The 27688-nt window shown below is 41.0% G+C and overlaps 1 protein-coding gene across 1 annotated transcript; it reads right to left on the bottom strand.

The window, feature by feature from the left end:
- Positions 1-386: 386 nt before the first annotated feature.
- ppp2cb (protein phosphatase 2 catalytic subunit beta) lies at positions 387-23900 on the bottom strand. The gene is made up of 7 exons (XM_003224636.4): positions 23573-23900; positions 13587-13796; positions 13265-13438; positions 9661-9750; positions 4558-4719; positions 3309-3427; positions 387-1042 (listed from the first exon to the last, which is right to left on the bottom strand). The coding sequence occupies exons 1-7, from the start codon at positions 23672-23674 to the stop codon at positions 970-972; spliced, it is 930 nt and encodes a 309-aa protein (XP_003224684.1). The 5' UTR covers positions 23675-23900; the 3' UTR covers positions 387-969.
- Between the last annotated feature and the right edge of the window lie 3788 nt (positions 23901-27688).

The raw sequence follows: 27688 nt of genomic DNA, 5'->3' as shown, positions 1-27688 counted from the left end.
GAATTTTACAACTAAGATTGCAGTGTGTAAAATTAGTTCTCATTCAGCCATATTCTCCATTAATTTAATGTGTTCCTAGAATTGCAAATGTGAAAAGAAGGGAAGGCAGCAAGATTTTCTTGAGAAATCTAATGTTTTCAGCATTAGGAAGGGGCCAGTGGCTTTAAAAAAGACTTGTCGATGCTTGTTTACTAGAGAAAAACCCCCACAATTTGCTGCCTTTGTATTAGTATAAAACTAAGTGAAATCAAGTCTCGTGCTAAGCGTTTATATCCAAGGCGTTTAATTCAATTAATACAAACAACTAAGGGAGTATTCTAACATATTGTCACCTTAAATAAGTTGTGTATGTTTGAGACAAACTATGCCAACTGAGAATACCCATCTGTTTGGAATAATGATCTGCAAGTTTATTTGTTCAATTACATCAAATAAGATGCAAGCACTTTCATGACAAATATACAGAAAAAAGGATCAACACAGAACAGTAATCTAGTTAAATGGAGGGAAAGCTTATGACAACGTACTCCCAAGAGGATTTTCTCTCTCCAGTTAAGTTACTTATGTCCATAAAATAGAGGGCAATAGGGTTAAGAGGGAAGTTAGTTTGTGCATTTTTCTTAAACTTCAAAACGTTGATAACATGCCGGTTAACTACAACTAAAATGTACAAGTAAGCATGAAAGGGAGATGGGTTAGTTACCTTTCCTCTCTGAACAGTCCAGAAGAAAACGATTACTACAGTTAAAGAGCAGGCAAACTGGCTGTTGGACTGGCTGATACAGGATTGATTAGTGTATTGAAGTCAGTCTTAAGTTGTGCTCAAAGCTGCGCATCCTCGTTATGGCACAGTTTGGTCCATGAAGAGGCTTTGCTGAGACAGACCTCAACTCATCACATACATTGTTGCTTTTCAAAAAAATGCCAGGTGTACTACTACTGCTCAAGGCCAAACCAAGGAGGAGAATTTTATAGGAAGTAGTCTGGGGTGCGCCGAGTAACATGAGGCTCTCCACGGCGAGGTGCTGGATCAAACTGAAGGCTGTGGAGGAAGTGGAAGAAAAATTAGGTGTTTGCTCTGAAGTGGTGCATTTATTAGTTGCAACTCCCACCCAATGTATCATTCTAGCCTAAGTTGAGGGTTTAAATGAGACTTAGTATTGCTTGTTTGTATTTCTCAGCAGTTTTATGGAACTAAATCAGAGGCATTACAGTAAAAGGTTTTCACTAGCAACACTATACTGAACAAAGGTAATGAAGTCTTGTTAATATTGGGTTGCTGTGAGTTTTCTGGGCTGTATGGCCATGTTCCAGAAGCATTATCTCCTGATGTTTCGCCCACATTTATGGCAGGTATCCTCAGAGGCTGTGAGGTCTGTTTGAAACTAGGCAAGTGAGGATGCCTACCATAGATGTGGGCAAAATGTCAGGAGAGAATGGTTCTGGAACATGGCCATACAGCCCAGAAAACTCAAAGCAACCCAGTGATTCTAGCCATGAAAGCCTTCAACAACTTTTTAATATTGTTTCTCAGCTATATCTGAGCAGCAATCCCAAAGAATAAGTGTTTTACTGGAAGGAAAGTGTCTTTAGATGTGGTGGTGATAATTTTGGTTTGGCTCACTGAGTGACTTGCAGTGCCTTGATGGCCAAAGGGAATTTGTAGATCCTCACCTGAGTCATAGCCCATCTCAAACGCTGGGAGTTATGAGGTCACTTTCCACAAATTCCCTTATATCACCGTATTACAGACGTTATCTATTATGTCTTTTTACTCGCCCCCGCAATAGCAAAATGTAATAAATCAAACTAAAACATTGTTTTCACTTTAGTGATCCATGCAATTCCCATATTCTTTGATCATGGTATATTTGTCATAAGAATTGGCGTGGTGAAGAAGACCGAGTGTTAAACTATGATTCTGGTGATCAGGATTTTTTAGCCCTGCACAGCCATGGATGATCTTTAGGCAAGTCACACACATTTAGGGCCCTTACACACAGAAAGGTGGAGGAAGGAGAAATTAAGGACCCTTTCACACAGCCATATAACCCAGAATATCAAGGCAGAATAACCCAGAATATCTGCTTTGAACTGGGTGATCTGAATCCACACTGCCATATATCCCAGTTCAAAGCAGATATTGTGGGATTTTATTCAGCTGTGTGGAAGGGGCCTCAGTTTCAAAGGAAATGAAATAGCAAACTCCCTATGAACAAAATACCATCTCAAGGTCGCTGTAAGTCAGAAATGATTTGAAGGTACAAAACAAGAAGTACCATATTTCCTTGCATAAAAGTCACCACTGCATAATAGCTGCACCCCATTTTTGGGTGTCAAAATTAGTATATTTTGATTCCTCGCACCCTTTATTTGCTTGTCAGTGCATCTGCCCCCTTGGAGCTACAGGGTCTCAGCCCCATAACTGGAAATGTCTTCATCACGTAATAGTCGCACCCCCTTTTATCCCCTTAGGGGGAGGGGGCGGAGAATGACTATTATGTGGTAAAATACATTATTATCTGCCCATTTCTGTAAAATGTACAACATGGAAAATATGGCATCTGTTGCTTTGCTGTAAAAACAAAACCCAAGAAAATGCAGCCACATGAGGTGGATTGTTAGTATTTTGGTTTATCTTAACTCGTAAAGATATTTAAATTCTTTTTTTATTGCTGCTTGGATAGAACAACTGAGAAACAGTACTAAAAACAGACAGCCTAATCAAGACTACATGCAGCATAAAAGTTTCAAAATTATGTATTTTCTCTTGTCTTTGCTCTAAACCCAGAGTGGGGCAAATGCAACTCACCCCAAAGGTGTTTTGGCCTATTACTCCCAGAAATCTCAGCCAGTTTATCAGCTGTTAGGATTTCTGGGAGTTGAAGGCCAAAACATCTAGGGATCCACAGGTTGAGGACCACTGCTCTGGAGTCTACAAAGTAGAGAGATCATTGATGCTTTATATTTTAAGTAACACTTGCTATGGCAAACAAACATTGTGCAAAGTCATATATGGTACCTTGCCTGCAAATATTTATTCCCCCTTTTCTGTTTTAAAACTATAAATGGCAGAATTTTATTTTTTTAAGTATTCCCTCAACGAGTATCAATCAGGTGCCTGAATGCAGCCCCTGGTCCTACCACAGTTGCCCTCCCACCCCACCTCCACGCTCTAATCTATCATATGCTCCATAATGTTCTTATTGCCAAGTTCTGGACTTTCTATTTACATACTCAAAACGAAGCAAAAAAGTTATTCCCCTCTTGAACCTAATCCCAACCATTGAAACAAATATATGTCTTACAAGGAATATTTTAAAGTGTCATCTAGCTCCATGATAGCAGCCTGGTTCCCACAGCGGTAACAGTAATTGGGTGCACTGAAAATGGTGACCACGTTCCGATCATGACACCAGTTGTAGCCCTGCAATAGAAGGAACACATTTTAGTCAGAAAAAGAAATACTTAAACGATGTGAGTGAATTATTCATTTTATCCTTTTCAGTTATCTTCACTAGTATCAAATATGTTTTAAACTAGCCCAAAGAATATGTAAGATCTTAACATCCAAATGCCTTTAAAGAACACGATGTGACAAGCACCTTCAGGTACTAACATTAAAAGTGTTCATGACTTTCTCAAAAAGATCTGAATTTGTTTTTAAAACTTTCTACCTAATGATCATTCTATGGTACTTACTATGAGCTTGTAGTATCTGGCAATTTATTTCAATTGACAACGGAGTAATGCTATGTTGAGGCTACAGGGAAAGAAATCCTACATAAACATTAGGAAGAACCTCCAGATGGTAAGACCTGTTTGACAGTGAAATATGGTGCTGTCTGAGAGTGTAGTGGACTCTCCTTCTCTGAAGGTATTAAAACAGGGGCTGGATGGCCATCTGTTGAGAGTGCTTTATTTATTCCTGCATGGCAAGGACCTGACTAGATGGCCTATATGCTCCTTCAGCTTTATGATTCCAACTTTCCATTAGGTCCTTAAAGACTTGTACATTAATCATGAGAATAAGCTAGTATTAGTCACAACTCCATATCTATTACAACAAGGGTAGATAGACTTGAAGATTGTGCAGAAAACATGCTTAGCAAAATTCTGAACCTAGTAATTTGAGTACCAGAACGAAAGAAAGCAACTGTATACAAAAATCCTACCTAGTAATTTCTTTCGTCTCCTCACAGGTATACTTTGGATCAGGTCAGTCTACTGCAAAACATACTACTATTTTCAAACAGCTGCCAGCCAAAAATCCTTGCCAATCTACCAGAAATTATTCAAAATCTACTTGTAGAACCAGAAGCCTATTTTGCCCATCTCTTTATTTCTAGACCAGCTGTTGGAAAAAAATGGCAAAGATTACAGCAAAGTGAAACAATTCTGACTTACCTTGAAAAGTAACATAATTGCCCCTGATAAATAATAAATACTTACTTGAACAGAATCAAAGGGCATGGGGCTGAAACTTAATACAATATTTTTTCCAAGGAGAGAACCGACTTGAAAACCTCAGTAACACGCACATCATAACAATCATACCTCCATTACAAGTTGATGAGCACGAGATACCAATGTAAGCCCATTGGCATGGTTAAATGTTTCAGAAATATCTTGACCAAAGGTGTAGCCTGCACCACGTGGAGAAATTCCCCAGCCACCACGATCATCTGGATCAGACCACAAGAGATCACACATTGGACCCTGTCCAAAAAAATAAAAAATAAACATGAAGTATGTACAGATTTCTAAAACTGAAGAACAGCTAAACTAAACATTAATAATAATAATAATATTATATGTAACATACCCTATCTTCCCGGAGGACCCAGGGCAGTTTCCAGACAAAAAGTGGCAAACATTCAATGCCATAATAACAAATAAACCAAATACACAATCAAATAATACATAAAATAAACATCAATGTGAACTTATAATAACTAACCAAACAAATGCTTAAAAACAAATAGGCCTCATCATCCAGTTATATGATAAAATCTTAATAAATTACATTTAAAAGTGTAAAATGATGATGATGTCATGTTAAAAATTATATACCACAGTCAACAGCACCAAAGTGGATTTCCAGTGTCCAATGTGTTTACATATTGAGATGTTCTACTCCTCTTCCTTCTCTCTATGTGCTAAAGTGCAAGAGTTTTTTAAAGGAGAGGAGAGAGGGGGCCATTTTTACTTCTTTAGGGAGGAAGTTCCAGAGGTGGGAAGTGATCATGGAGAAGGCCCCATCTCTCATCCCCACCAACCGCTCTTGAGATGGGAGTGGGACCGAGCAGGGCCTCCGGTGACCGCAGTGCCCATGTTGGTTTATATGCGTAGATGCGGTTAGTTAAAAAGCCTGGACCTGAACCATTTAGGACTTTATAGTAATAGCCAGCATTTTGTATTTAGCCCGGAAGCAGCCTGGCAGCCAGTGAAGCTACCATAACAATATCATCATCATCATCATCATCATCATCCGCCTTTCCTGATGGCTCAAGGTGGGTTACAACAAAGTCAAAAAGCATACAATATATAGAATTGCATAGATAAAAACACAAAAATATTTTTTTAAATGTGCACCAAACACAGATAATAGAATTGCTATATGGTAGCAACATGTAAAACAAAACTTATGATTAAAAATTGACTGGGTAAGCCTGCTGGAGGAGATAAGTTTTCAATTGCATTTTAAATTCTGACAGCTCATTTAGCTGTTGATCTCTTCCATCAAGTCATTCCACGGTCGTGGGCAGCCAATGAAAAGGACTTCTGAGTGACAGTCACCAGTTGGATTCTGACTGATTAGAGTGTGCTAAAGGGCGGATTGTGCTGGAGACAGCGATTCTGTAGGTAACGTGGACACAACATGGACACAAACCATAAAGGCTTAAAAGGTCAAAACCTACACTTTGTATTTTGCCCGAAAACTAATTGGCAACATGGAGTGACTTTAATATAGATGTAATTTGCTCACACCTAGATGTTCAAGTATTAACTAACAAGAATTAGCCCTTGGATATCTTAACGTCAATTGTACTTTACATATAATAAACTTTTATATCAATAAAGCAGGAAAAACTGTATTCTTTTTCAGAAATGGAAAAATAATCTCAAATAAGATCAGAAGGTTGTATCTATCTTTGTCTGCCCACAGTAGGACCAGTAGCAAAATAGATTCATTTCCGTGCATGTGAACCAAATCTTTACTGGGGGGCTTGGGCAGCCAGTAAAACACATGGTGGGGGCTGAGATGGAGAAGGACACTGGACAAAGAATAAGGAAGTATATTTTCACAATGTTGGGCATTTCCCAGAGTGTTTAAGAGATAAGCAGTATCAATAGAAGAAATGCATTAAAAGCACTGAAAGATTCATGAAATGGATTTAGCAATAGAAACTGAAAAAGAATCAAAAACATCTTAGAATCATAGGTGTCTTACATATTTTTGTTGTTGTTATTGGTATTGAAATGAGGGTGTGTAACAACTGATGTTGTATCTAAATTAAACAAACTAGATGGGAGAGAGGAACTGCAGCCAATTGTAATAAAAGTAAACTTGAGGAAATTAGAAATCAGAAAAATGCCTTCAGTTTGCAGCAGGTGATATTTAAGATAAAAAAGAGTAAATGTTTATTTAAATTAGCTGGCAAAGGACGACAAATACTGTTGCTTTGAGACAAAACTGGAAAAGGAGTACTAAACGTTCAGTGGGAATGAAAATACAAATGAAATCGAAAGATCAGTCAACAGTAAAACAGTCAAGATGCTGAGAAGAATCAGTTCATCCCAGAAAGGGACGGAAACCGGAGAGTTAAACAAAGAAACAGAATTCAAGAGAACAGCCGAGGGATGCCAGAATCCTGCAAGATCAGCTCTTGCATGCAAAGCAACTGGATATAATTTTAGATGTGTGCACACAAATGCAATGTTTTATTTAAAGACTCCACACCCTTCCATTAAAAGCAACGTACAACCTCAAGAACTGACTCATTCGGCAAACTATGGATGACATCAACATCAGTTTCTAATGTCCATTCTTTCAACGCAAAGGTGTTGGAACACTATGGTTGAAGGACTTCATGCATATGATTGTGAAATGAATGTATTGTTGCAAATATAAATACCGAGCTATTCGTATTTTAAAGCTACTCCCCCCCCCCCCCCCCACACAAATCCATGAGGCACCCTTTGGAGGAATCTTTTCAGGGAGGGGGGCTGCAAAAGGAAAGAGGGAAAGGGCGCTCAGCTTCCACTACCACCATTACATGAACTTTAAAGGGATTTCACACAATCAAAAACACATGCTCAAGCATGTTTGGTGGAAACACGGGAGAGGGCCTTTTCAGAGGCTGCTCCCAAACTCTGGAATTCCCTCCCAAGAAAGACCAGGAAGGCCCCATTCCTGCGAGACTTCAGCAAAAAGGTCAATATTTGGGGAGGGAGGAATTGGGTGTTTTAAAATGCATTTTAATTGTATCGTATCTTAACTGTATTTTTAACCGAACACACACAATACTGTTTAATTGTTTCTTAATTGTTGTATTTGCTTTGTTTTAAATTGATCAAAGTGTGCAACTGTTAGCTGCCTTGAGTCCCCTCAGGGAGCAAAGCAGGATATAAATAAAGTAAGTAAATAAATAAACAAAAACATGCCATAAACTGGTTATGGTAAAACATGTTAAACCTCGGGAAGAGGCTCTCTGACTTGTGGCATATATTCAGTTTGCCCTTAGTTCCAAACTGACCCATGAAGTCTTGAAAAGGTCCACATCTTGGGGACTCCTCATGCAGCCTGCCTCCCACACAGGACGAGATCCCCCATTATTCTAATCTGATCAGAGAAGTGAGGTAGCAATAGCTAATTCCCAGTAGGGCATGCTGTTATTGCTGAGACTGGTGGGCACAAAACAAAGCTTCAGAGGGTTCCTGCAAACAGTGCTTGGCTGGTCTCAGATATTTCACTCATCCCTCCCCTTCCCTTGCAGATGGATAAAGGGATGAAGGAAAACTGTTTCCTGGCTTCAGAGCCAGTTGAAAGCTGTAGCTGGTTGTCTGACCAAAATACATGCAACGTGAGAAGGAATGAGATGCCCATGAGGTCAGGCCAGAGCCCTCCAAACATCCTGTTTACACAGGGTTTGACAGGTGGGAGGGTGGTTTGGAATGCCGACCCTTTCATAACTAATGCCCAACAATTAATATTCAAGCCTATGCTTTGTGAGCCAGCAATTTCAAAGCACAGTGAGAGGAACAAGCTCAACATGCTAAAGCTTGGGAACCTGAAAGGCCACACCAGTCATTTTGTCTCTTGAAACAATGTCGTAACAGCCACTATGATGACAATAAAAGACACTATGATTGCCTCAAACAACAATATTTGTTGTATAATGTCATGAAGTGGGCAGAGCGTAAAAGAGGAGATATTGGGGCTTTGAAACACCCCTTAGGATCATGCTGGATCCTTCTAAAGCCACATGCAGTCCACAGACCACTTGATATCCACTCCGTTCTAAAGTAATTACCATTTTCAATATACGAACATTCAAATTACGATTCAAAATAAACAGAAAAAAGTCTGAATATAAACATTTGTGCATGAAGGAGATTACAGATTTATTACTCACAAATTTACTAAATTATGACTTTCACAAAAAGCTTCTCAAGTTCTTGTTTTTTTAAAAAAAGAAATTGTCCAATAGCAATGTACTAACCACTTTCTACACCAGGTTAATAGCTGTTCTTTAGGTTCTCAACCTGGGGTCCCCAGATGATTTTTGGCCTACAATTCCCAGAAATCCCAGCCGGTTTACCAGTTGTTAGGATTTCTGGGAGTTGAAGGCCAAAAACATCTGGGGACCCCGGATTAAGAACCACTGCTTTAGATGCTTTCAGCTTACCACTCTCATCAGTATTAGATATCACAGCTGTTGCAACTACACCCAAAAAACATAAGAGCTACAACTTGTCCACCCCATTCTAAAGCTAATGAATACTGAATTGTGTTGAATTATCCAGGTGTGCCTCTAATATTTAGCAACTGAATAGGCCAAATATTTTAATTGTGAGGTGTGCATAGTCTTTTCTGAAAACACCTGCATTAAAAAGTGTGATAAACTGATTGACCACTATCTAGATCAGTGTCAAACTTGTGGCCCCACAGGTGTTTTAGACTTCAGCTCCCAGAATTCCTGGACATTGGATGAGCTGGCTATGGCTTCTGGAATTTGGAATCTGAAACATCTGGAGGGCCACAAGTTTAACACCTCTGATCTAGATGACCAATTTTAATTATATGGAAAGAAGATGGAATTTCAGAACATGGCACTGTGCGCTCCTTATTAGCCCTACTATAATCAAAGCCAAATGTTTTCATCATTTAAGGGTGTTTTTTTTTGCAGGACAAGACAGTTGGTATTTAAAACTCAATTTAACTAACATGTTTTTCTCTCTGCCACAACATCACTATACACACCTACTGAGAAGCAAGTCCTATCGAGTTCCACAAGACTTTTTCCCAGGTAAGATTTCACAGCACCGAAGGACTTGCCACTCCCAGATTTTTTAACTACTTGCATTCAAGCAAGAAAAAAGCTTAAAGTCCAACAATATCTTAGTAAGATCATAATATATTTTTATCACTCTTACTTCATGTGGAACTTCCTGCAGACGATCAAGAGCTCTGATATGATCCAGTGTATCTATAGATGGAGAAAGACCACCATGGAGACAGAATATCTGAAGATGAGAGAGAAACAGAATTAAATGATATGCATTGCTGAAGAGTAATTGCATCTATTGATATCTAACACCAACTATTACCCTATTGTGTCATCCTGTATTTTGACAGCCAACTTTCCTTTGATAAAAACCGAGAAGCAGAAATTATTACTGAAGATTAAAACCACCTGAATCTGGAATCTGAAACATATTTTTTGAATGCAGCAGCTGGACATACACAATATTGTTGTTTATTGGCATTGAATTTTGCCAGATTTGTAAGCCACCTAGAGTCCTCTCGGGTAAGAAAGGCAGGATAGAAATGATGTAAATAAAATAAATATCATATCATGGTTCAGTGTCAGGATCAGAAGCTATAGTTAACCGTCCAACTTTCACATTCTCCTGGTAAACTGGCTGTGATTTCTGGAAGTTGTAGGCCAAAACAGCTGGGGACCCACAGGTTGAGAACCACTGACCTAGAGATTTTGTTAAGGGCTGAATCTACATGAGGGTTGTATCTCAGCTTGACCGTGTAGTAATATCCTTTGCCTGATTTAACCCCTTTACTTCCACATTTTAATCCAACAGGTAGACAAGATGTGGGGAAAAATGCAGCCACGTTGGTGCAGGGGGTGTTTCTATTATGTGTACGTGTTCACTATATTCGTTTATGTCTGGTCAACACAACTGCGGCAGATGCAATTTTTTTCTACTCCTGACACACCTCTGCATTTTTCCATATTTATGTAATCAATTAATCTTACTGTTTTTCTGTTTACCTGCACTTCTATAAAGTAAAGCCAGTAGAGCAGGAGGATATGAAATACCAACCCATACACATGTGCAATTTTATGTAGGCAAACTGTGATGGTTTACACACAAAAATCAAATCCAAAACAAAAAAAAGGGGGGAAAGCGGAACCACTCTTTCTTCATGCCAACATAAGCAAGGGACTTATCTTTCCATTGTGGGGATGCCCAGGTGACCATCCACCAACCTAGTCCCACTCTCCCCCACCAGATGAATCACATGTTTTAAACTAAAGTGTTCTTCCTTAAAACAGTAAATTGCCTTAAAGCCCTCACACATTGATAGTAACTTGTTTTCAATTAGAAACAAATAGGAATGTCATGTACTCCAATGGAACTTGAATCAATGTAAAGACACATTATTTAGCCAGCATCAACTGGGCTCAAATTAACCACTGCCCACCACATTGAAATAAGTCAACCTTAAGCCAACATTTATGAAGCTGGCTGTTTTGCACTAACCACTGTTAAAGTCAGCAACAGTTACTCCTGTCAAACACAGAAAGCTAAAAATGGAAATGGAAGTTTCAGAACTGAGGGGACTACAGCTACCAAAGGCTCATTCTTATCATGCTAGGTTCAGTAATTCCAAACTGAAAACATAAGAATATGTAACATCTCATTTTGCTGTGTAAGAAGTATGTTACGTAATTTAATCAATACCTTTGTTGCTGTTGCTGTGGTTCTGCAAGTAGTTTCCCACTTATGGTGATCCTGAGGTGAATCTACCATGGGATCTTAGGGGTTTTTGGCGAGATTTGTTTAGACGGGGTTCGCTTTAGCCTTCTTTCATAGCCAAGCAGGGATTCAAACCCTGGCCTTGGGAATTGTAGACTAACACACAAACCATGACACACTAACTCTGTATCCAATGCTCTATATATCAAAATAGTATACATGCATCAAGTTATGAGCTTATGGGTGCATTCAAATGAGTTGTCAAATCAAGTTATCAAACAGGCATGAAGATGTAATTTATGTAGCACTACTCCAATCTGTACAACAGATTGCTGATCATGTGAATTCTTAACTCTGGTTAGCACAAAAGTACTGCACGATATGTGATCAAAGCTATCACTCTAAGACTGATTTACTTTGCTCCCTTAGAAATCCTGTGGGCACCGTTAAGAGTCACTTTTTCTTAACAATACAGGAGACAAGATGGCATCAATGTGATAGGATGTGTTTAATGAGTTATGATATCTTGATATTTTTCTCTCTCGCTTTTATCCGGATTTTTTAAATCTTTTAATTGGTTATTGCACTGTACTGTTGTGCAGCATTGTCTACTTCTGTTTTTATGATTTCTCAGATTTATTATTGGCCATTCTGCTAGCAATGTCGTAGATTGTAAATGGAAGTTCAGAAAACTAAACTTTAGGAATATAAGACGTCACCATTTTGAATTTGCTTTTTCTTCCCCGTGACAACCGGTGATGATCTTGAAATAAAGGATAAAAAATGTTCTAGGACAACCCAGTTACAGCTAGGCACAACAAGGCCTCCAAACAGCTTGGGATTGATGAATTGTTTGTCTCTGATGAAACTGTGAGTATCCCAAACTTAAACTCAGTGTTTCCCATTCCTACTGCTGACAGTTTCTTGGCTCTGGATACAAAAACAAGTCTCCATCAGAGCCCTTGGAAATCTCTGGCAGTAATTTGGCTGCCTATCAGGAAGGTGCATTAAGAGTCAAATGGGACAGATGAGTCTGTTCTTGAGAAGACGCTTGAGAAGAAACTCCATACTGAACAATAATCACATGCCCCTAGATATTGTGACAAAATACATAATACCTTTTAACAGCCAACACCACTATTTCACTTTATGAATGCTTAGAATGCATTTATGGCAAGTCCCTATTAAAATGGCTGCTGCAGTCTCTCTGCTAAGGAAAGCCCTAATTAAAAGTTGCCATTACTATTTTGCTCTGCTTCGAGTGCCAAAAATGGCAGACATACCACTTACTTCAAGCGTCCCCACACTGTTGCTAAATGCCACTTGGGTCAGGGGAAAAGATGTGACTTACATTCTCAAAACTTAGGGAAACTTTCTAGCCTTTTCACTTTCCAAACATGCCTACAGTTTTATGATCGATGATAAATATTCCCATTCGTCTTTGACCGTCCATTTGTAGAGATCCAAAAATTGAGGATTTGTCTCATTATTTGTTTGTTTGTTTTTTCATTATATTCTCAACCAAAAATTAAATTTTGGAATCTACATTCCAATACTGTTACAGAAAACATTTTCTACCTCTTAAGTGATACTAATTTTATGGCCACTCAAAATGAAAATTCAGGAAAGATTTATTGCTGATTTTACAGTTGATTGCTCTGAGGATGCTCTTAGCACTGATGTATATATTCTATATGTTCTAACTGTAGTAACTTTTTAAAACAAATTCTATATGCTTTGTATGTCACGCAGTCCTTTTATACTGTTGTACTTTCATATTTCGCTTATTTACCCTTTATGTGAATGATCAATGATCTAAGTATTGATACACTATTTATTATTTATGATGCTCCTTTAGAAAACCTGTGCCCACTGACACATTGTTAAGGATCCATTTTTACCAGTTTGCTACATGGATAATCTGCTGCAGAAAAGACTGTATACACAGGCAGTAGTTAGGATTGCGATGTCCAGGTTTACAGAATGCCAGCTTTATTAAATAGTAGCCAATGATATCACATAAGTGAAAAAAGTGTCTTACCTGTCCATCTACTAGAGCTGTAAGAGGGAGATAATCAAACAGATCTGTGAAATACTTCCAAACGTTGGCATTTCCATATTTCCGTAGACATTCATCATAGAAACCATACACTTGTGTGATCTGTCTGCTTTCATGGTTGCCTCGTAGGATTGTAATGCGCTCTGGATAACGCACCTAGTCAGAGAACAGACAAACAATAAAACAGTCTAGAAACTGGGTACACCATTATGATCTAACATGCAGGTTTCCATACTTGAATCCATATTCAACATTCTAGTTTTAAAATTTGCTCCCTTGATAATTAAATATCTATGCAACATACCTTCAATGCAACAAGCAGAGTCACGGTTTCCACTGAGTAGTAGCCTCTATCGACATAATCTCCCATGAAGAGATAGTTTGTGTCCGGTGATTTCCCACCAATTCTAAAGAGCTCCATAAGGTCATGGAATTGACCGTGGACATCTCCACAGACTGTAACGGGGCAGCGTACTTCCTGAACATTGGATTCCTTTGTAAGTATTTCTTTAGCCTGATAATATGAAAAAGCAGCAGATTAGATTAAGCTAAACTGCATGAATTCAGTCAATATAAACATCAAAAAAACCTGCAACAGAAACCCTAAAACCAGTGATTTGCATGTTGAGTTACAGAAGAGATACACATTTATATACAGTAGAGTCTCACTTATCCAAGCTAAACGGGCCGGCAGAAGCTTGGATAAGCGAATATCTTGGATAATAAGGAGGGATTAAGAAAATGCCTATTAAACATCAAATTAGGTTATGATTTTACAAATTAAGCACCAAAACATGTTATACAACAAATTTGACAGAAAAAGTAGTTCAATACGCAGTAATGTTATGTTGTAATTACTGTATTTACGAATTTAACACCAAAATATCATGATATATTGAAAACATTTACTACAAAAATGGCTTGGATTATCCAGAGGCTTGGATAAGCGAGGCTTGGATTCGTGAGACTCTACTGTACTTCCTTCTCCAATTAAAGATTCAAGGTTGTAAAGTTAATAAAAATAAAGCCATAATTTTAAACATTCACAGAGAACTTTCAGACATAATCAGAACTGCTTTACAGGAAGCCAGAATAATATATGGAACTGAAAGCAAAAAGGAATTTTGATTCTCCCACCTCCATAGCTGGAATCTAAAAATGTGACCTGAACTGATGCCTCTTTTAGTCCCATATGGGAAAAGATCTGGACACAAATTAAATTTAATCAATTAAATAAACAAAAGCTTGATGGAGTGGGAGAAATGCATCCTACCCACCTATGCCACTCAAGTATATGAAACAGCATCAGCATTGCTTTGTTCCTAAGACAGAATTTACCCACTTTAAGAGATATAGGGGCTGCTCATATTCCCCACTAGATATTTTCCATTGCTTTGACTCAGAAGAGGCCCCTTAGACTCACTAGTAAAAGGGTGCTCTGTGGATTCCATCATCAAGCACAATAGGAAGTTGTCAGGTGCAGTCTTGCGCACACTGTTAGAAAATCCCAGGATACTCCTCCTCAATATTCACATGAGGTCACCTTTAAAAAAGCTTAATTTGGACTATTATTTGACTTCTCTGGTAGTTAGGCTGCAGAAGCTTGAATATTTTATTTTATCTTCCTAGCCCTCTACCCTTCCCCGCAGATAGAAGCTAAAGGGTGAAGTTGTGTGAGGATTCAGAGTAAGGTGATACTCAGCTCTATTTCTCATTGTCATTTGATTCAGATGAGACTTTGTTGTTACTATTTCTAGATCAGACTGATGTCCCCCTGAAAGAGGTGTGCCATTTAGGCTGCTATTTAGCCTCAGTGACTTGGAGCCTCAGTGGCTTGAAGGAGTTGTCATCAGGTTCTCCTAGTTTGTCCACTGCAGCCTTTCCTGGATAGAGATGATGCGGCTATAGTAAGCCATGCTTTAAGTATGCATGAACTACAGTATGGTATTTTCAAATCTGGGTTTCAATTTGGTAAAGGATAACAATTAAAGTAATAAATTGCTAGATATTCCTCACTAGGTTACTATGGTCAGCCCTCCATATTTGTGGTTTTGTCTTTTACAGGTTTGATTTGCAGATTCAATTAAAATGTTCTCTCCAAGAACGTCTAAATTCTCTAGTGGAATTTTATGGTCAGAAGCTGACCACAGAATTGTGCTGGAGGGCCCAGAGATTCCTAAAAGTGTTTTTTCAGATTAAAACAAACAAACAAAAAACCAACGCTGAAAGACTGCCTATATAATTTGCTATAGGCAAGGCTGCCCTTGACTTCTGCCAGGTGAATCTAGTGGTTCCTAGAGTTTTGTCCTCAAACTATCTTGGACTTAAGTTCCCAGAAGCCCCTACCAGCTTGGCCAACAATTAGAAATTCTGGGAGTTAAAGTCTCAAATATTTTGAAGACTAAAATTTGAAAAATACAGTTCTAGATGGAGCTATATAAAATCAGGTTGTCTATTTGCTGACAAGTCTAATTCAAGGTACTATTTACCTACCCACATATTACAACATCATGAGACAAGGGTGACTCTTTTTCTGATGTCTTCTATAAGAGCCATACACATCCTTTACAAAATTAGGTCATTTTTGTAGCAACACCTTGACTTTCAAACACCCTTGAATGGAATGTGCACCTAGATTGCATACTTAGGCATTCCTGACCAGGAGCCTAGCATGTTTCCGTGTTATAAATTTATGGAGAACAGCGTAGCTCATGGAGAGTACAAATGTACTCTGCTGTTAAGAAAGATCACCACCCTAGAATCAGTCTTGTCAGTCAGTGTCACTGAAGTTAACAATACTTGCACACTTCAGACTAACTTGGCATATATCATTGTGTGTTTCTAAGAAGCGTGAGAAGTTTCTGCAAAGCATATGGGTGAATTTCAAAACACAGAAGAATTAAAGCGTATGAACATAATATATACCAGGCATAGGCATATTTCAGCCCTCCAGGTGTTTTGGACTTCAACTCCCACAATTCCTAACAGGCTGTTAGGAATTATGGGAGTTGAAGTCCAAAACACCTGGAGGGCTGAAGTTTGTACATGCCTGATCTATACAGTACAATCTCTGTATCCATGTGCAATATGTTCCAAGACCATCCCATGGATACCCAGAACTATGAGCCCTATGTTCTGATTACACTTCATTCGGAAGCATACTACAGTACAACACTAGAGTTCACAAACACCTCCATTTGTGGGCCTCTCTAGGAACTTCGGTGCTATCTAAGGCATCCCTGGGCCAGGGGAATATCATAGAACTGCACTGGAGGAGTTAAAGAGTTCCTTAAACAATACCAGGGGAATATTTTTTGGAGTGTGCGCAAGTGAAATGATGGTTACTGAGTCTGTGTTGCTGTACATGTCTGTGGCTAAGGAGATCATACTGTACAATAGTGTGCGCGCGCAGATATTAAGCTTTCTAGAGACTCAAAGCTGGTGTGCTAGCAAATGTGTCTTTCTAAGCTTATCAAAGCAAGCAGAAGCAGCATAATGCAAGCATTGTGATTATGGTGATGCCTATCCCCTAATCAATCATCCTGAAGAGAATACAACGATGTACATAAATGAAAAATTGAAAGTACAGGTGGAAGAGGCAGACTTAACAGGAAATCAAAACAAGGACAACTATATAGTCTTCTGAAATAATTTTGGTTACTATCAGCACAATGGCACAACCAAAAATGTTACTGTTTCAAACTACATATGTCTCTAACGCTGTGGTGAGAGAATAGAATAACGTTCCACACAAAAGTGGTTCCACCATGCATATACAGCTCCAGCTAAGAGTATAAAATTACATCTTTATTTTGGTGGTTTTGGTGGTGGAGGGCTTTTAGAGCTGCACATGGCTTGCATAATTCTCACCCCTGCTGAAGCTGAAGGATACTGAAAGGGACACAACTTCTGTGCCCTTCATTAGATTTATACTAAAGAATGTATACTTATACATTTTGATTGATACATTAATAATGTATATAATAACAATAATATTAATAAAACATGTATAAGTAGATAAAAGGTGTGTAGTACAGTGATATGTAGTAAAGTTGTAACAGAAAAGTTAAAAACTGATAAGAAATATGCTTAAAGTTGTTTTTGATTCTGATTTTTTTTACTGTTGGATTGTATACAATATGATATGTCTATATTGTAAAAAGAGGAAAGAATGTATACTTATACATTTTGATTGATAAATAAAAAAATTTAAAATAGATTTATACTAAATGTGACGATTTTATTTTTATTCATATGAATAAAAACCATTTCAAGAAATAACAGATCCATATACCCCAAAGAGCACACAAAGATAAATAATTAATTAGCAGGATATTACATATCAGCATGCTTTGTAACAAAGTAAGAAGCTTTCAAATTATGTAAAAAGCATTTCTCATTATTTCAAAGACTATACATATATACTTCACTGAATACGTTTTCAAAGAATGTACATTCCTTTCCTGGAAGCAAAAACTGCTGACTTGTTACACAAACAAGCTTCAATGTAATGAAGTTTCAATTCTATAAACATCAAAATAGCAACTCCCAAGATCCAAATACTTCTACATTTACTGAAGGCCTGCCTCCGCCAAGGGAGATTTAAAAATCCTGTTCTGTTATATGGAGGCCTGACGTACTGGTTGTTCTATAAAATGATACTTCATTCGCCCATTTAAGGATTTAATCATAGGGATAAAATGTAAAAGCTATGTTCATCCATTAGAATGGGGACAAAGCAGAGTCAGTAAATTAGTTTCTTTTACTGAGTACAATCAATATTCACAACATTGTATGCAAGCTTCTTTCAATTAAAGAACTTGATGGAAAAATATTCTAAGCAAAGATAAAGCAAAGACTCTGTCTCTTCTAGGTAGATGGTAGCTGATGAAAGAGGGAAACAAGAGGTTATTTTTGTAGACTTTCAATGGCATCCTAAGCATGTTTACACAGACTTTTCCATGAAGCTCCATCCAGTTCCCTCCTTAGCAAGGACATTTAGGACAGGAAACTTAATTAGGTTTAAACAGTTTATATGTCAGATCCAGCTTCAAAGAGGTTATAACAGGCCCTAGAAAGGCTAAAGATCCAGTTAGGGGGTGGCTATAACAATCAAAGTTCTAGAAACCAGTATTGTCAAGACACAGAGGCCTTAAAGAGCCACACACACCATTTAATCCAACAAAAGGTTTATTGTAAAACAATAATATGCTCAGAGACACTTAGCTTCAGTGTCTCTGGCCAAAACTCAAAGACTTTGCCCTAACTGGGCTCCAAAAAGCAAACGGAAAATAACCTGGATTAAACAGAAAGAAAACCTGGATTAAAACACAGTCAAAGTAAACAGCAAGCAAACAGCGCTTTTTTTTTCGTGTCAGGAGCAACTTGCGTCACTTCTGGAGTGAGAGAATTGGCCGTCTGCAAGGACGTTGCCCAGGGGACGCCTGGATGTTTTTGATGTTTTACCATGCTTGTGGGAGGCTTCTCTCATGTCCCCGCATGAGCTGGAGCTGATAGAGGGAGCTCATCCGCGCTCTCCCCGGGTGGGATTCGAACCTGGCAGCTTTCAGGTCAGCAACCCAACCTTCAAGTCACTTAGTCCACTACGCCATCTGGGGGCTCCAGCAAACAGCGCTGTAACAAAAGAATTTCAACAGACAGTGCTGCACCCAAAGAGTTAAATGCAAAGAGTTGTTGTTAAAGCCAGCGGAAGTCCCAGAGTCGCTGTAGAAGAAGTCCAAACAAGGTGGTCAAACAGAGCCGATGTCAAATCAGTCCAAGAGTCCAGGAAGGGAGAAAGCCACACTCACGATAAACCAGTCCAAGTTGAAGACCCAAAGGAACCACAAACACCAAGCTGCAGGACCCGAACCCAAAACTCAACAGGAGGACAGGCAGCGACAAATACACACGAGACTGACACTTTGCCTTCTGCAAAAGTTACCCATTTCAAAGCCTACTTTTAACTTACTAACACACTATCATCCGATGATGAGCTGGCCTCCACCCCATCATCATCTCTTGCAGCTGTCCTCGTCTTAACACATGAACCCGTTTCCATCTCTCCAGTTCCTCCATAGTTTTCCCCATGACTCGGATGTCTCTTCCGTTTGCCAATCCTCATCTCCCGAAAATCCCACAAACATGTCACTAGAGATTGGCTCTGCACATACATCTCTTACTTCTTGTATCTTAGTCCAATCCATTGTATCCTCCCCATCCTCGTTACTGCCAGACCCAGCATTCCCAGAGAAACCCATAAATAATTCATCATCTGTGGGAGCAGTAAGTATATCCCGAATCTTCTTCCTTTCCCGTTCTTCATCTGATTCCTGCTCCCGAGTAATCCTCTTAGTACCTCTATTCTCATCCACCACACCTCCCTCCTCGCTCATTGACTCCTCATCACTAGAAAAACCTTTGCATGTGTTTTCATCAGAAGGCGACATAAGTATATCCCGGAGCCTTTTCCTTTGTTGTTCTTCATCTGACTCCTGCTCGCGAGTAACCTTTTCCCCCCTTCTGGTACTCAAACTACTGCTTGCAACATTACTTGCAGGCTCTACTACAACAAGTATCCTGTGAGAAATAGCTAAGAGAGCTGACTATGGTTTATCTTGGAGAGGAGACATGACACTCATCTTTAAATATTTGAAAAGGTGTCATGTAGAAGATTAATTTATTTTCTGCTGCTCTAAAAACTAGGGCACGAACCAATTAATTCTAATTACAAGAAAGTGATCCCACCTAAACATAAGAATTTTTTATTGCCTAGACCCGTTTGACAGTGAATAGAACTGTATTAGAGGGTACTAGAGTTACTTCTTTGAAGGTTTTAAACAGAAACTAGATTGAGCATTTTCAGGGGCTTTCTGCATTACTGCATGGCAGGGGCTGGACTAGAAGATCCCCAGGGTCCCTTCTAATTCTCTAATTCTGACAACGCTCCTCACCGCTTGGATGAATCTCCCTTTATTTGGGAACTACCCAGAGTTCCTTAATAATTCCAACTTCAGAGATCTTTGGCTGCTTTAATTTTTGGCCTGTTTACACATCCCTCCACTACATCCTGCTTTGTGTCAACGAACTACAGGAGAAGAGAAGTTCTCTATTCCCACCAGCTCCTGTATGATACTCTCCATATCTGCATCCCAATCTACATGGAGAATGGCAATTTATTAAAAGCTCCCAACTCTGGATTTGTCAATAATTAATCTGGATGTCAAAAACAATCCTAGGAACCAAGAGGGAGCAGTTAAAAGAAGAAAGAGATTAGAGAAGGTTCTCAGAAAGGCTTTATAGAGGAAGAGCAAGAGAGTTCGGGGTTTTTCTAAGTTAAAAGATGAAATTATATTTTAATACAACACAGCCTTAACTTTAGAAAAAGAGAAAGGGAGCTACCTATGGCTTTCATTTATACAAGTGAAGCATAATTGTCTGTAATCATGAAATGCGAAACAGTCCAAAACCATCCATGACTGGCAGAGGTGGTGACACATCTGCTTTCTGATAGTTCAATATATACAAACTTGGCCTCAAGCACAAAATTATTGAAGATATTGTCATAAAATAATAGAGTTGGAAAGGCTATCCAGTTCAACTCCATTCCATCAGGAAGGAATGCACAATCCAAGTCCTCTCGGCAGATGGCCATCCAGCCTCTTTTAAATACCTCTGGAGAAAGAGACTCTACCTCACTTCAAGGAATATTCCACTGCCACTCTTACCATCAGGAAATTCTTCCTAATATTTGAGTGGAATATTTTTTCTTGCAATTTGAATCAAGTGCTCCATTGTTTCCTAGGATCCTTTCAAACAGGCCCTATATCCCAGGATCTGATCTCAGGTTTCCTGTCTATCCCAGATTATCTGGCAGTATGGACTCATATAATCCAATTTAAAGCAGAAACCCTGGGATCAGATCCTGGGATATAGGGCCTGTCTGGAAGGGCCCCTAGTCTCCAGAGCAGCAAACAACAAGCTTGTCCCTTCCTCAATATGACATTACTGTATATTTAAATAACCATGCTTAAATATTAAAATATTTAAATATCTAAATGTTTAAACATTCAAATACTTAAACATGGTTATGGTGCCCCCTCCCTGCCTTCTTATCGTGTGTATAAAATTTCCTTCAGGCAATGTGTATGTGAAACATTACAGCATTTCATGTTTAGATTGGAACACACACACACACCCTTATGTAGTGATTCCAAAATCTGAAATCCAAAGCACATTTGCTGCCAAACATTTCAGGAAAAAGATGCAGGACGTGACAGATTCACTACAGCATTGTGTTCTAAAGTTGTACTCCCCAAGTTACAGACATCTGTCTTACAAATGATCCATGGTTACAAACAGGGGTGAGACAACAAGAAGTGATAGAACTCTACCTCTGGGAAGGGAAATCCGCCTCTAAAAGAGTTATCATGGGGAAAATGTGTCTCTGGTTGAAGCTTTCTCACTAATCCTTGTTTCCACAACAAACCATTTTTTTCAAAACCCAATGATCACAGGGACAGAAAGTGAGGTGAAATCTTCTGACCAGGAGCAAAGACAGCAAAACAAATGGGAGTTTTCACCCTTCCCTACGCTATATATACATACAAATACAGATATTTGGCTAGAGCTACACTTAAAACATGTACCTGTTCCAACTTTCACACAAATTCAACTTAAGAATACACCTAAAGACTCTTCTTTGTAACTTGGGGACTGTATGTATTGTGAAGAATACTTGTATTAAGATTTTTATATATTTTAAAAAATAAATTTTGATACTACCATGCATTTTTACAGGGATGAAAGGGTTTTAAAAAATACACGTCAAAACTAAATAACATTTTTATTTAAATCTCATTGCTTGCCTACACTATAACAGTCTCACTGAATCAATGGCAACTTGGTAAGTCAACACCTGGGGGCCTTTCCAGACATACCTTATATCCCGGGATCTGATCCCAGGTTTTTTGCTTTTAAACTGGATTACATGAGTCTGCACTACCACATAATCTGGGATAAACAGAAATCCTGGGATCAGATCCTGGGATACAGGGCCTGTCTGGAAAAGCCCTTAGGGTCTGAACTGTCAAAATTGTGCTGACATTTCTTTTAACTGTTATGGCTCAATGCTACAGAATCATGGGACCTGTAGTTGGGTGAGAAACATGCACTATTTGATAGAGAAGACAAAAAATGATAAAACTACAGATCTCATGATTCCACACAGCTAAATAAAATCCCACATTATCTGCTTTGAACTGGGTTATATGACAATGTGGACTCAGATCACCCAGTTCAAAGCTGACATTGTGGATGATCTGCCTTAATATTATAGGTTATAATGCTGTGTGGAAGGGCCCTGAGTCCATACTGCTATATAGAGTCTCACTTATCCAAGCCTCTGGATTATCCAAGCCATTTTTGTAGTCAATGTTTTCAATATATCGTGATAAACACAGTAATTACAACATAACATTACTGCGTATTGAACTACTTTTTCTGTCAAATTTGTTGTATAACATGATGTTTTGGTGTTTAATTTGTAAAATCATAATCTAATTTGATGTTTAATAGGCTTTTCCTTAATCCCTCCTTATTATCCAAGATATTCACTTATCCAAGCTTCTGCCGGCCCGTTTAGCTTGGATAAATGAGACTCTACTGTATTCCAGTTCAAAGCAGATATTGTGGGATTTTCTGTCTTGATAATCTGGGTTCATGGCTGTGTGAAGGGCCCCGAGTCCACACTGACACATATTCCAGTTTACAGCAGATAATGTGAAATTCTCTGCCTTGATATTCTAGGTTACCTGGCTGTGTGGAAGGACCCTGAGTCCACATTACTATATACAGATCAAAACAGATATTGTGGGCTTTTCTGCCTTGACATTCTGGGTTACATGGATATGTGGAAGCACCCTGAGTCCACACTGCTATATATTCCAGTTCAAAACAGATAATGTGGGCTTTTCTGCCTTGATATTGTAGGTGATATGGATGTGTGGAAGGGGACTGAGATGTGGCAGATGCAACCCACAATTCAAATCGATAGTACATCACAGAAGAGGTGAATGCACCATGTCGATTTTGGGTTTCAACCGAAGAACAAGGCTAGAGAACCTCACTTGCTGGCCACTTGGGCCTGCTTGTCTACAAAGCCCCTTCCACTTTATAGCAGAAAGAGGTGGCCTCTCTGAAGGCCTGCCTCACTGTGGGCCTCGGCGTTGCCCAACGCAGGGCGCGGGCTGGCTAAGAGGCCTCCTCTCTCCTTCCTCTCCAGGCCCGTACCTTCTCGCACAGACTCCGCACTTGGTTCTCGCCCAGTTGCTTGCACTCGTTGAGCTGCTCGATCCATTGGTCCAGCTCCTTGGTGAAGCTCTTATCCTCCATGCCGGCCCGCTGCCTGCCTGCCGCCCGCTCACTGGGGAAGGAAGTCGCTGAGGGGCGGCGCGGCCAGAGCGGCAGAGGGAAGAGGGGGAAGGGAGGCCGGGGCCAACGGCCGAGGGAGCGCGCGCGACAGAGCAAGGACGCGCGAGAGAGAAGCCCAGGCCTCACTGCCTCCCTCTCCCCCCGCCCTCCCTTCCGAGCCCTTTAATGGCGGCAGCAGCAGTCACGGCACTGCGCACATCCGGCCACGCCCCACGCCCAGCCACTTCCGGCCTATGAGAAACGAGGGGAACAGCGCCACCTTCTGCCCATTCGTGGCATGGCGCTTTCCCGTTAGCTCTCCTTCAAGGAGGAAAGGACGCCTTCAACTGTGGCCTCGCCAGCACTTTGGGCCTCCAACTCCCAGGATTCCTAGCCACTGAACAAGCTGGCTAGGGCTTCTGGGAGTTGGAGGCCCAAACAGTGAAGAGGCCTGCTTTATTATTATCATTAGCTTGGGTAGCCGTTCCAGGGTTATTTCAAAAAGGTATTGTTTGTTTTTGGATGTTAGGTATTTATTTATTGTTATCAGAAGCGAACCGAGGGTCAAGATGTAATGTATTTGAAAACACAAAGTTTTTTTTTTTAAAAAACTTGGCATTATACTAAATGTCCTTTGACAAGTAGCTGGCCATTTGGAGTGCCTCTGGTGTCGCTGTAAGACGGTCCTCCATTGTGTATGTAGGTGGTCTGTTCTTTGCTCTTCTCCATACTCGCATGTCGTGGATTCCACTTTGTGGCCCCATTTCTTAAGGTTGGCTCTGCATCTTGAGGTGCCAGAGCACAGTCTGTTCAGCGCCTTCAGAGTCGCCCAGTCTTCTGTGTGCCCAGGAGGGATCCAGTCTCAGCCACTGAATGAGGTTCTGGGTTTTAGCCTGCCACTTTTGGACTCTCGCTTGCTGAGGTGTTCCTGACAGTATCTCTATAGATCTTAGAAAACTATTTCTTGATTTAAGGCATTGGCGTGCTGGCTGATACCCGAACAGGGGATGGGTTGGAGATGTCTGCCGGGCCTAGGAGCATCGAGCGCTTGATGGCTCGTAGGCCTGGCTTACAGGCCTGGTGCTTTGCCGCCCAAGGCCTGATTTTTTTTTTCTGACCTTGGACAGAAAAGCCCATTTGTATAGGCGCCTATTTCCGTTAGCGGCAAACAAACAGAAATGGGACCAGGCGAATGAATAAACAGAAACAATAAGTAAGTGTAGATGCACCTTTTTGTCCCCTGCTTACTTAGGTGATCCCTCGTAGTTCGAGGACGATTGTCTTCCATCTCTGGTGTCTTGGGGGTGGGTTCTTAGGTGGCTGAAGAGACCTATTCTTGATCTGCATGTTCTATCGCAGTGAGGACATCGGTTTCCAGGTGGAAGGCGGTCCCGGTCAGGGTTGGCTTGACGGGCCTTCCTCTTGGCATGTTTCTCCCTTAAGCCCTCCATTCGTGCCTCTTCGAACTCCGCAGCACTGCTGGTCACAGCTGACCTCCAGTTACAGCGCTCAAGGGCCAGGGCTTCCCAGTTGTCAGTGTCTATGCCACAGTTTTTAAGGTTGGCTTTAAGCCCATTTTAAAATTTATTTTCCTTCCCACCAACATTACGTTTCCCGTTCTTGAGTTCGGAGTAGAGTAGCTGCTTTGGGAGATGGTGATCGGGCATTCGGACAACGTGGCCAGTCCAGCGGAGTTGATGGCGTAGGAGCATCGCTTCAATGCTGGTGGTCTTTGCTTCTTCCAGCACTCTGACATTTGTCTGCCTGTCTTCCCAAGAGATTTGCAGGATTTTTCTGAGGCAACGCTGATGGAAACGCTCTAGGAGTTGAGTGTGACATCTGTAGACCGTCCACGTTTCACAGGCATAGAGCAGGGTTGGGAGGACAATGGCTTTATAAACAAGCACCTTGGTATCTCTACGGATGTCCCGGTCATCAAACACTCTCTGCTTCATGCGGAAAAATGCTGCACTCGCAGAGTTCAGGCAGCAGTGTTGTACTTCGGTGGTAATGTTGACCTTTGTGGAGAGGTGGCTGCCAAGGTAGCGGAAATGGTCAACATTTTCTAATATTACACCATTAAGCTGTATTCCTGGCATTGCAGAGGGGTTAGCTGGTGCTTGTTGGAAGAGCACTTTGGTTTTCTCGATGTTCAATGAGAGGCCGAGCTTCTCGTATGCTTCTGCAAAGTATGTCCCCTACTATTAGTGATCTTGTCACATCATCACCACTAGACCCACGTTTGGCATTTCTATAGCTATTCATGATGAGGCCAAATCAATCGATGCCTCTCTCCCAATAATGGAGAGAAGCTCCTTTTGTAAACAAACAAGCACTTTTGGAGGCTTTCCTTTCCAGGACAGTTGACTAGTCCCGGCAACTGGCAATTCCGCCCAGTTTTTCCATCAGGGGGAGGAGGGCTTGACTGGAGGTGGCCCCATTGAGGTGATATGGGGGAGGAGAAAGCACGGTCACCACCAACCCAGGGAGAAGCGCAACAGAGTTTTTGCGACCCTGGAGAGGATTAGGTGTGGTAGTCTTCAGGACAGACCCCCCAACCTTAAGGTCCTGCTTTTGAACGCCAGATCTGTCAATGGTAAAACAGCTGTCATCCAGGATTTGATCCTGGATGAGAGGGCAGATCTGGCATGCATCACCGAGACATGGCTGGATGAGCTGGGAGGTGTGAATCTTATCCAGCTGTGTCCTCCTGGTTTCGGGGTGCATCAACAGGCCAGAGTTGGGGGGCGGGGAGGAGGAGTTGCGGTGATCTTTCGGCAGTCCATCGCCCTGATCAGATGCGCCGTTCCACAATCCCCGAGGTTCGAGTGTGTCTTCCTGAAGGTGGGAGCCCGAGACAGCTTGGGGATTCTGTTGGTGTACCGTCCACCCCGCGACCCAGCAGTCTCTCTGTCCGAGCTAGCAGAAGTGGTCTCCAATGCGGCCCTTGTCTCCCAACAACTGATAGTTTTGGGAGACTTTAACATTCATGCCGAGTCCACATTGACAGGTGCAGCTCAGGATTTCATGGTTGCCATGACAACCATGGGGCTGTCTCAAGTTATATCAGGGCCCACACATCAGGCAGGACACACCTTGGACCTTGTTTTTGTTGTGGACGGTGGGACAGTCAGAGTGGAAGAGCAAAACATTCTTCCATTGTCATGGTCTGACCATCATCTGATCTGTTTAAGTATCGCCGTGCCTTCTAACCTCTGCAGGGGTGGTGGACCCATTAAGATGGTCCGCCCCAGGAGACTGATGGATCCGGATGGATTTCTGAGGTCTCTTGGGGATCTTCCTGTCCTGGAGACTGGCGATCCTGTCGATGTCCTGGTTGATCGCTATAATAGTGAGCTATCAAGGGCATTGGACACGATCGCTCCCGAACGTCCCCTCTCACTGCGTAGAGTCGCGTCGACTCCTTGGTTTACCGAGGAGTTGGCTGTGATGAAGCGTAGGAGGAGGGGACTAGAGTGCATCTGGAGGAAATCTCGGGACGTGTCCGACCAAGCACGGGCTAAAGCCGCTATTAAGGCGTACTCCGTGGCTCTGCGAGCAGCCAGGAAAGTTTTCACGACTGCCCGCATAGCGTCTGCAGCCAACAGGCCATCGGAGTTGTTCCGAGTTGTGGGGGAGCTCCTGCGGCCTCCTGAGGTCCAGGGGCTTCCCGATGACTTGGCAACTGGGTGCAGCGATTTCGCGCACCACTTTGCAGGCAAAGTTGCTCAGATACGCCTTGAGCTAGACTCCAGCTCAATTGTGGTCTCAGCGGAGGTAACCGAGGTACCTGTCTGTTCGATCTTATGGGATTCTTTCCGGCTTGTTCTTCCTGATGACGTGGAGGGGATTCTTGGGTCTGTGAGGGCGACCACCTGCGCTCTGGATCCTTGTCCCTCTTGGCTGGTCAAGCTGGCCAAAGATGGGTTGTTGGATTGGTTTGTGACCATAATAAATGCTTCTTTGGTTCAGGGGTCGGTGCCATCCTACTTTAAG

This window comes from Anolis carolinensis, chromosome 2 (assembly GCF_035594765.1).
Source record: "Anolis carolinensis isolate JA03-04 chromosome 2, rAnoCar3.1.pri, whole genome shotgun sequence".
In the NCBI taxonomy this organism is placed as follows: Eukaryota; Metazoa; Chordata; class Lepidosauria; order Squamata; family Dactyloidae; genus Anolis; species Anolis carolinensis.
Note: the sequence above shows the minus strand (reverse complement) of the source record. Positions and strands in the feature narration are given on the sequence as shown.

Bases quoted from the DNA above. Each gene is read 5' to 3' on its own strand.
- ppp2cb (XM_003224636.4), bottom strand. From the start codon at position 23,674: ATGGAGGATAAGAGCTTCACCAAGGAGCTGGACCAATGGATCGAGCAG. The intron at 13,439-13,586 runs GTATGTTGCATA...TTCTCTGACTAG, and splicing joins CTCTGCTTGTTGCATTGAAG to GTGCGTTATCCAGAGCGCAT. The intron at 3,428-4,557 runs GTATGATTGTTA...CTTCTATTGCAG, and splicing joins CTCATCAACTTGTAATGGAG to GGCTACAACTGGTGTCATGA.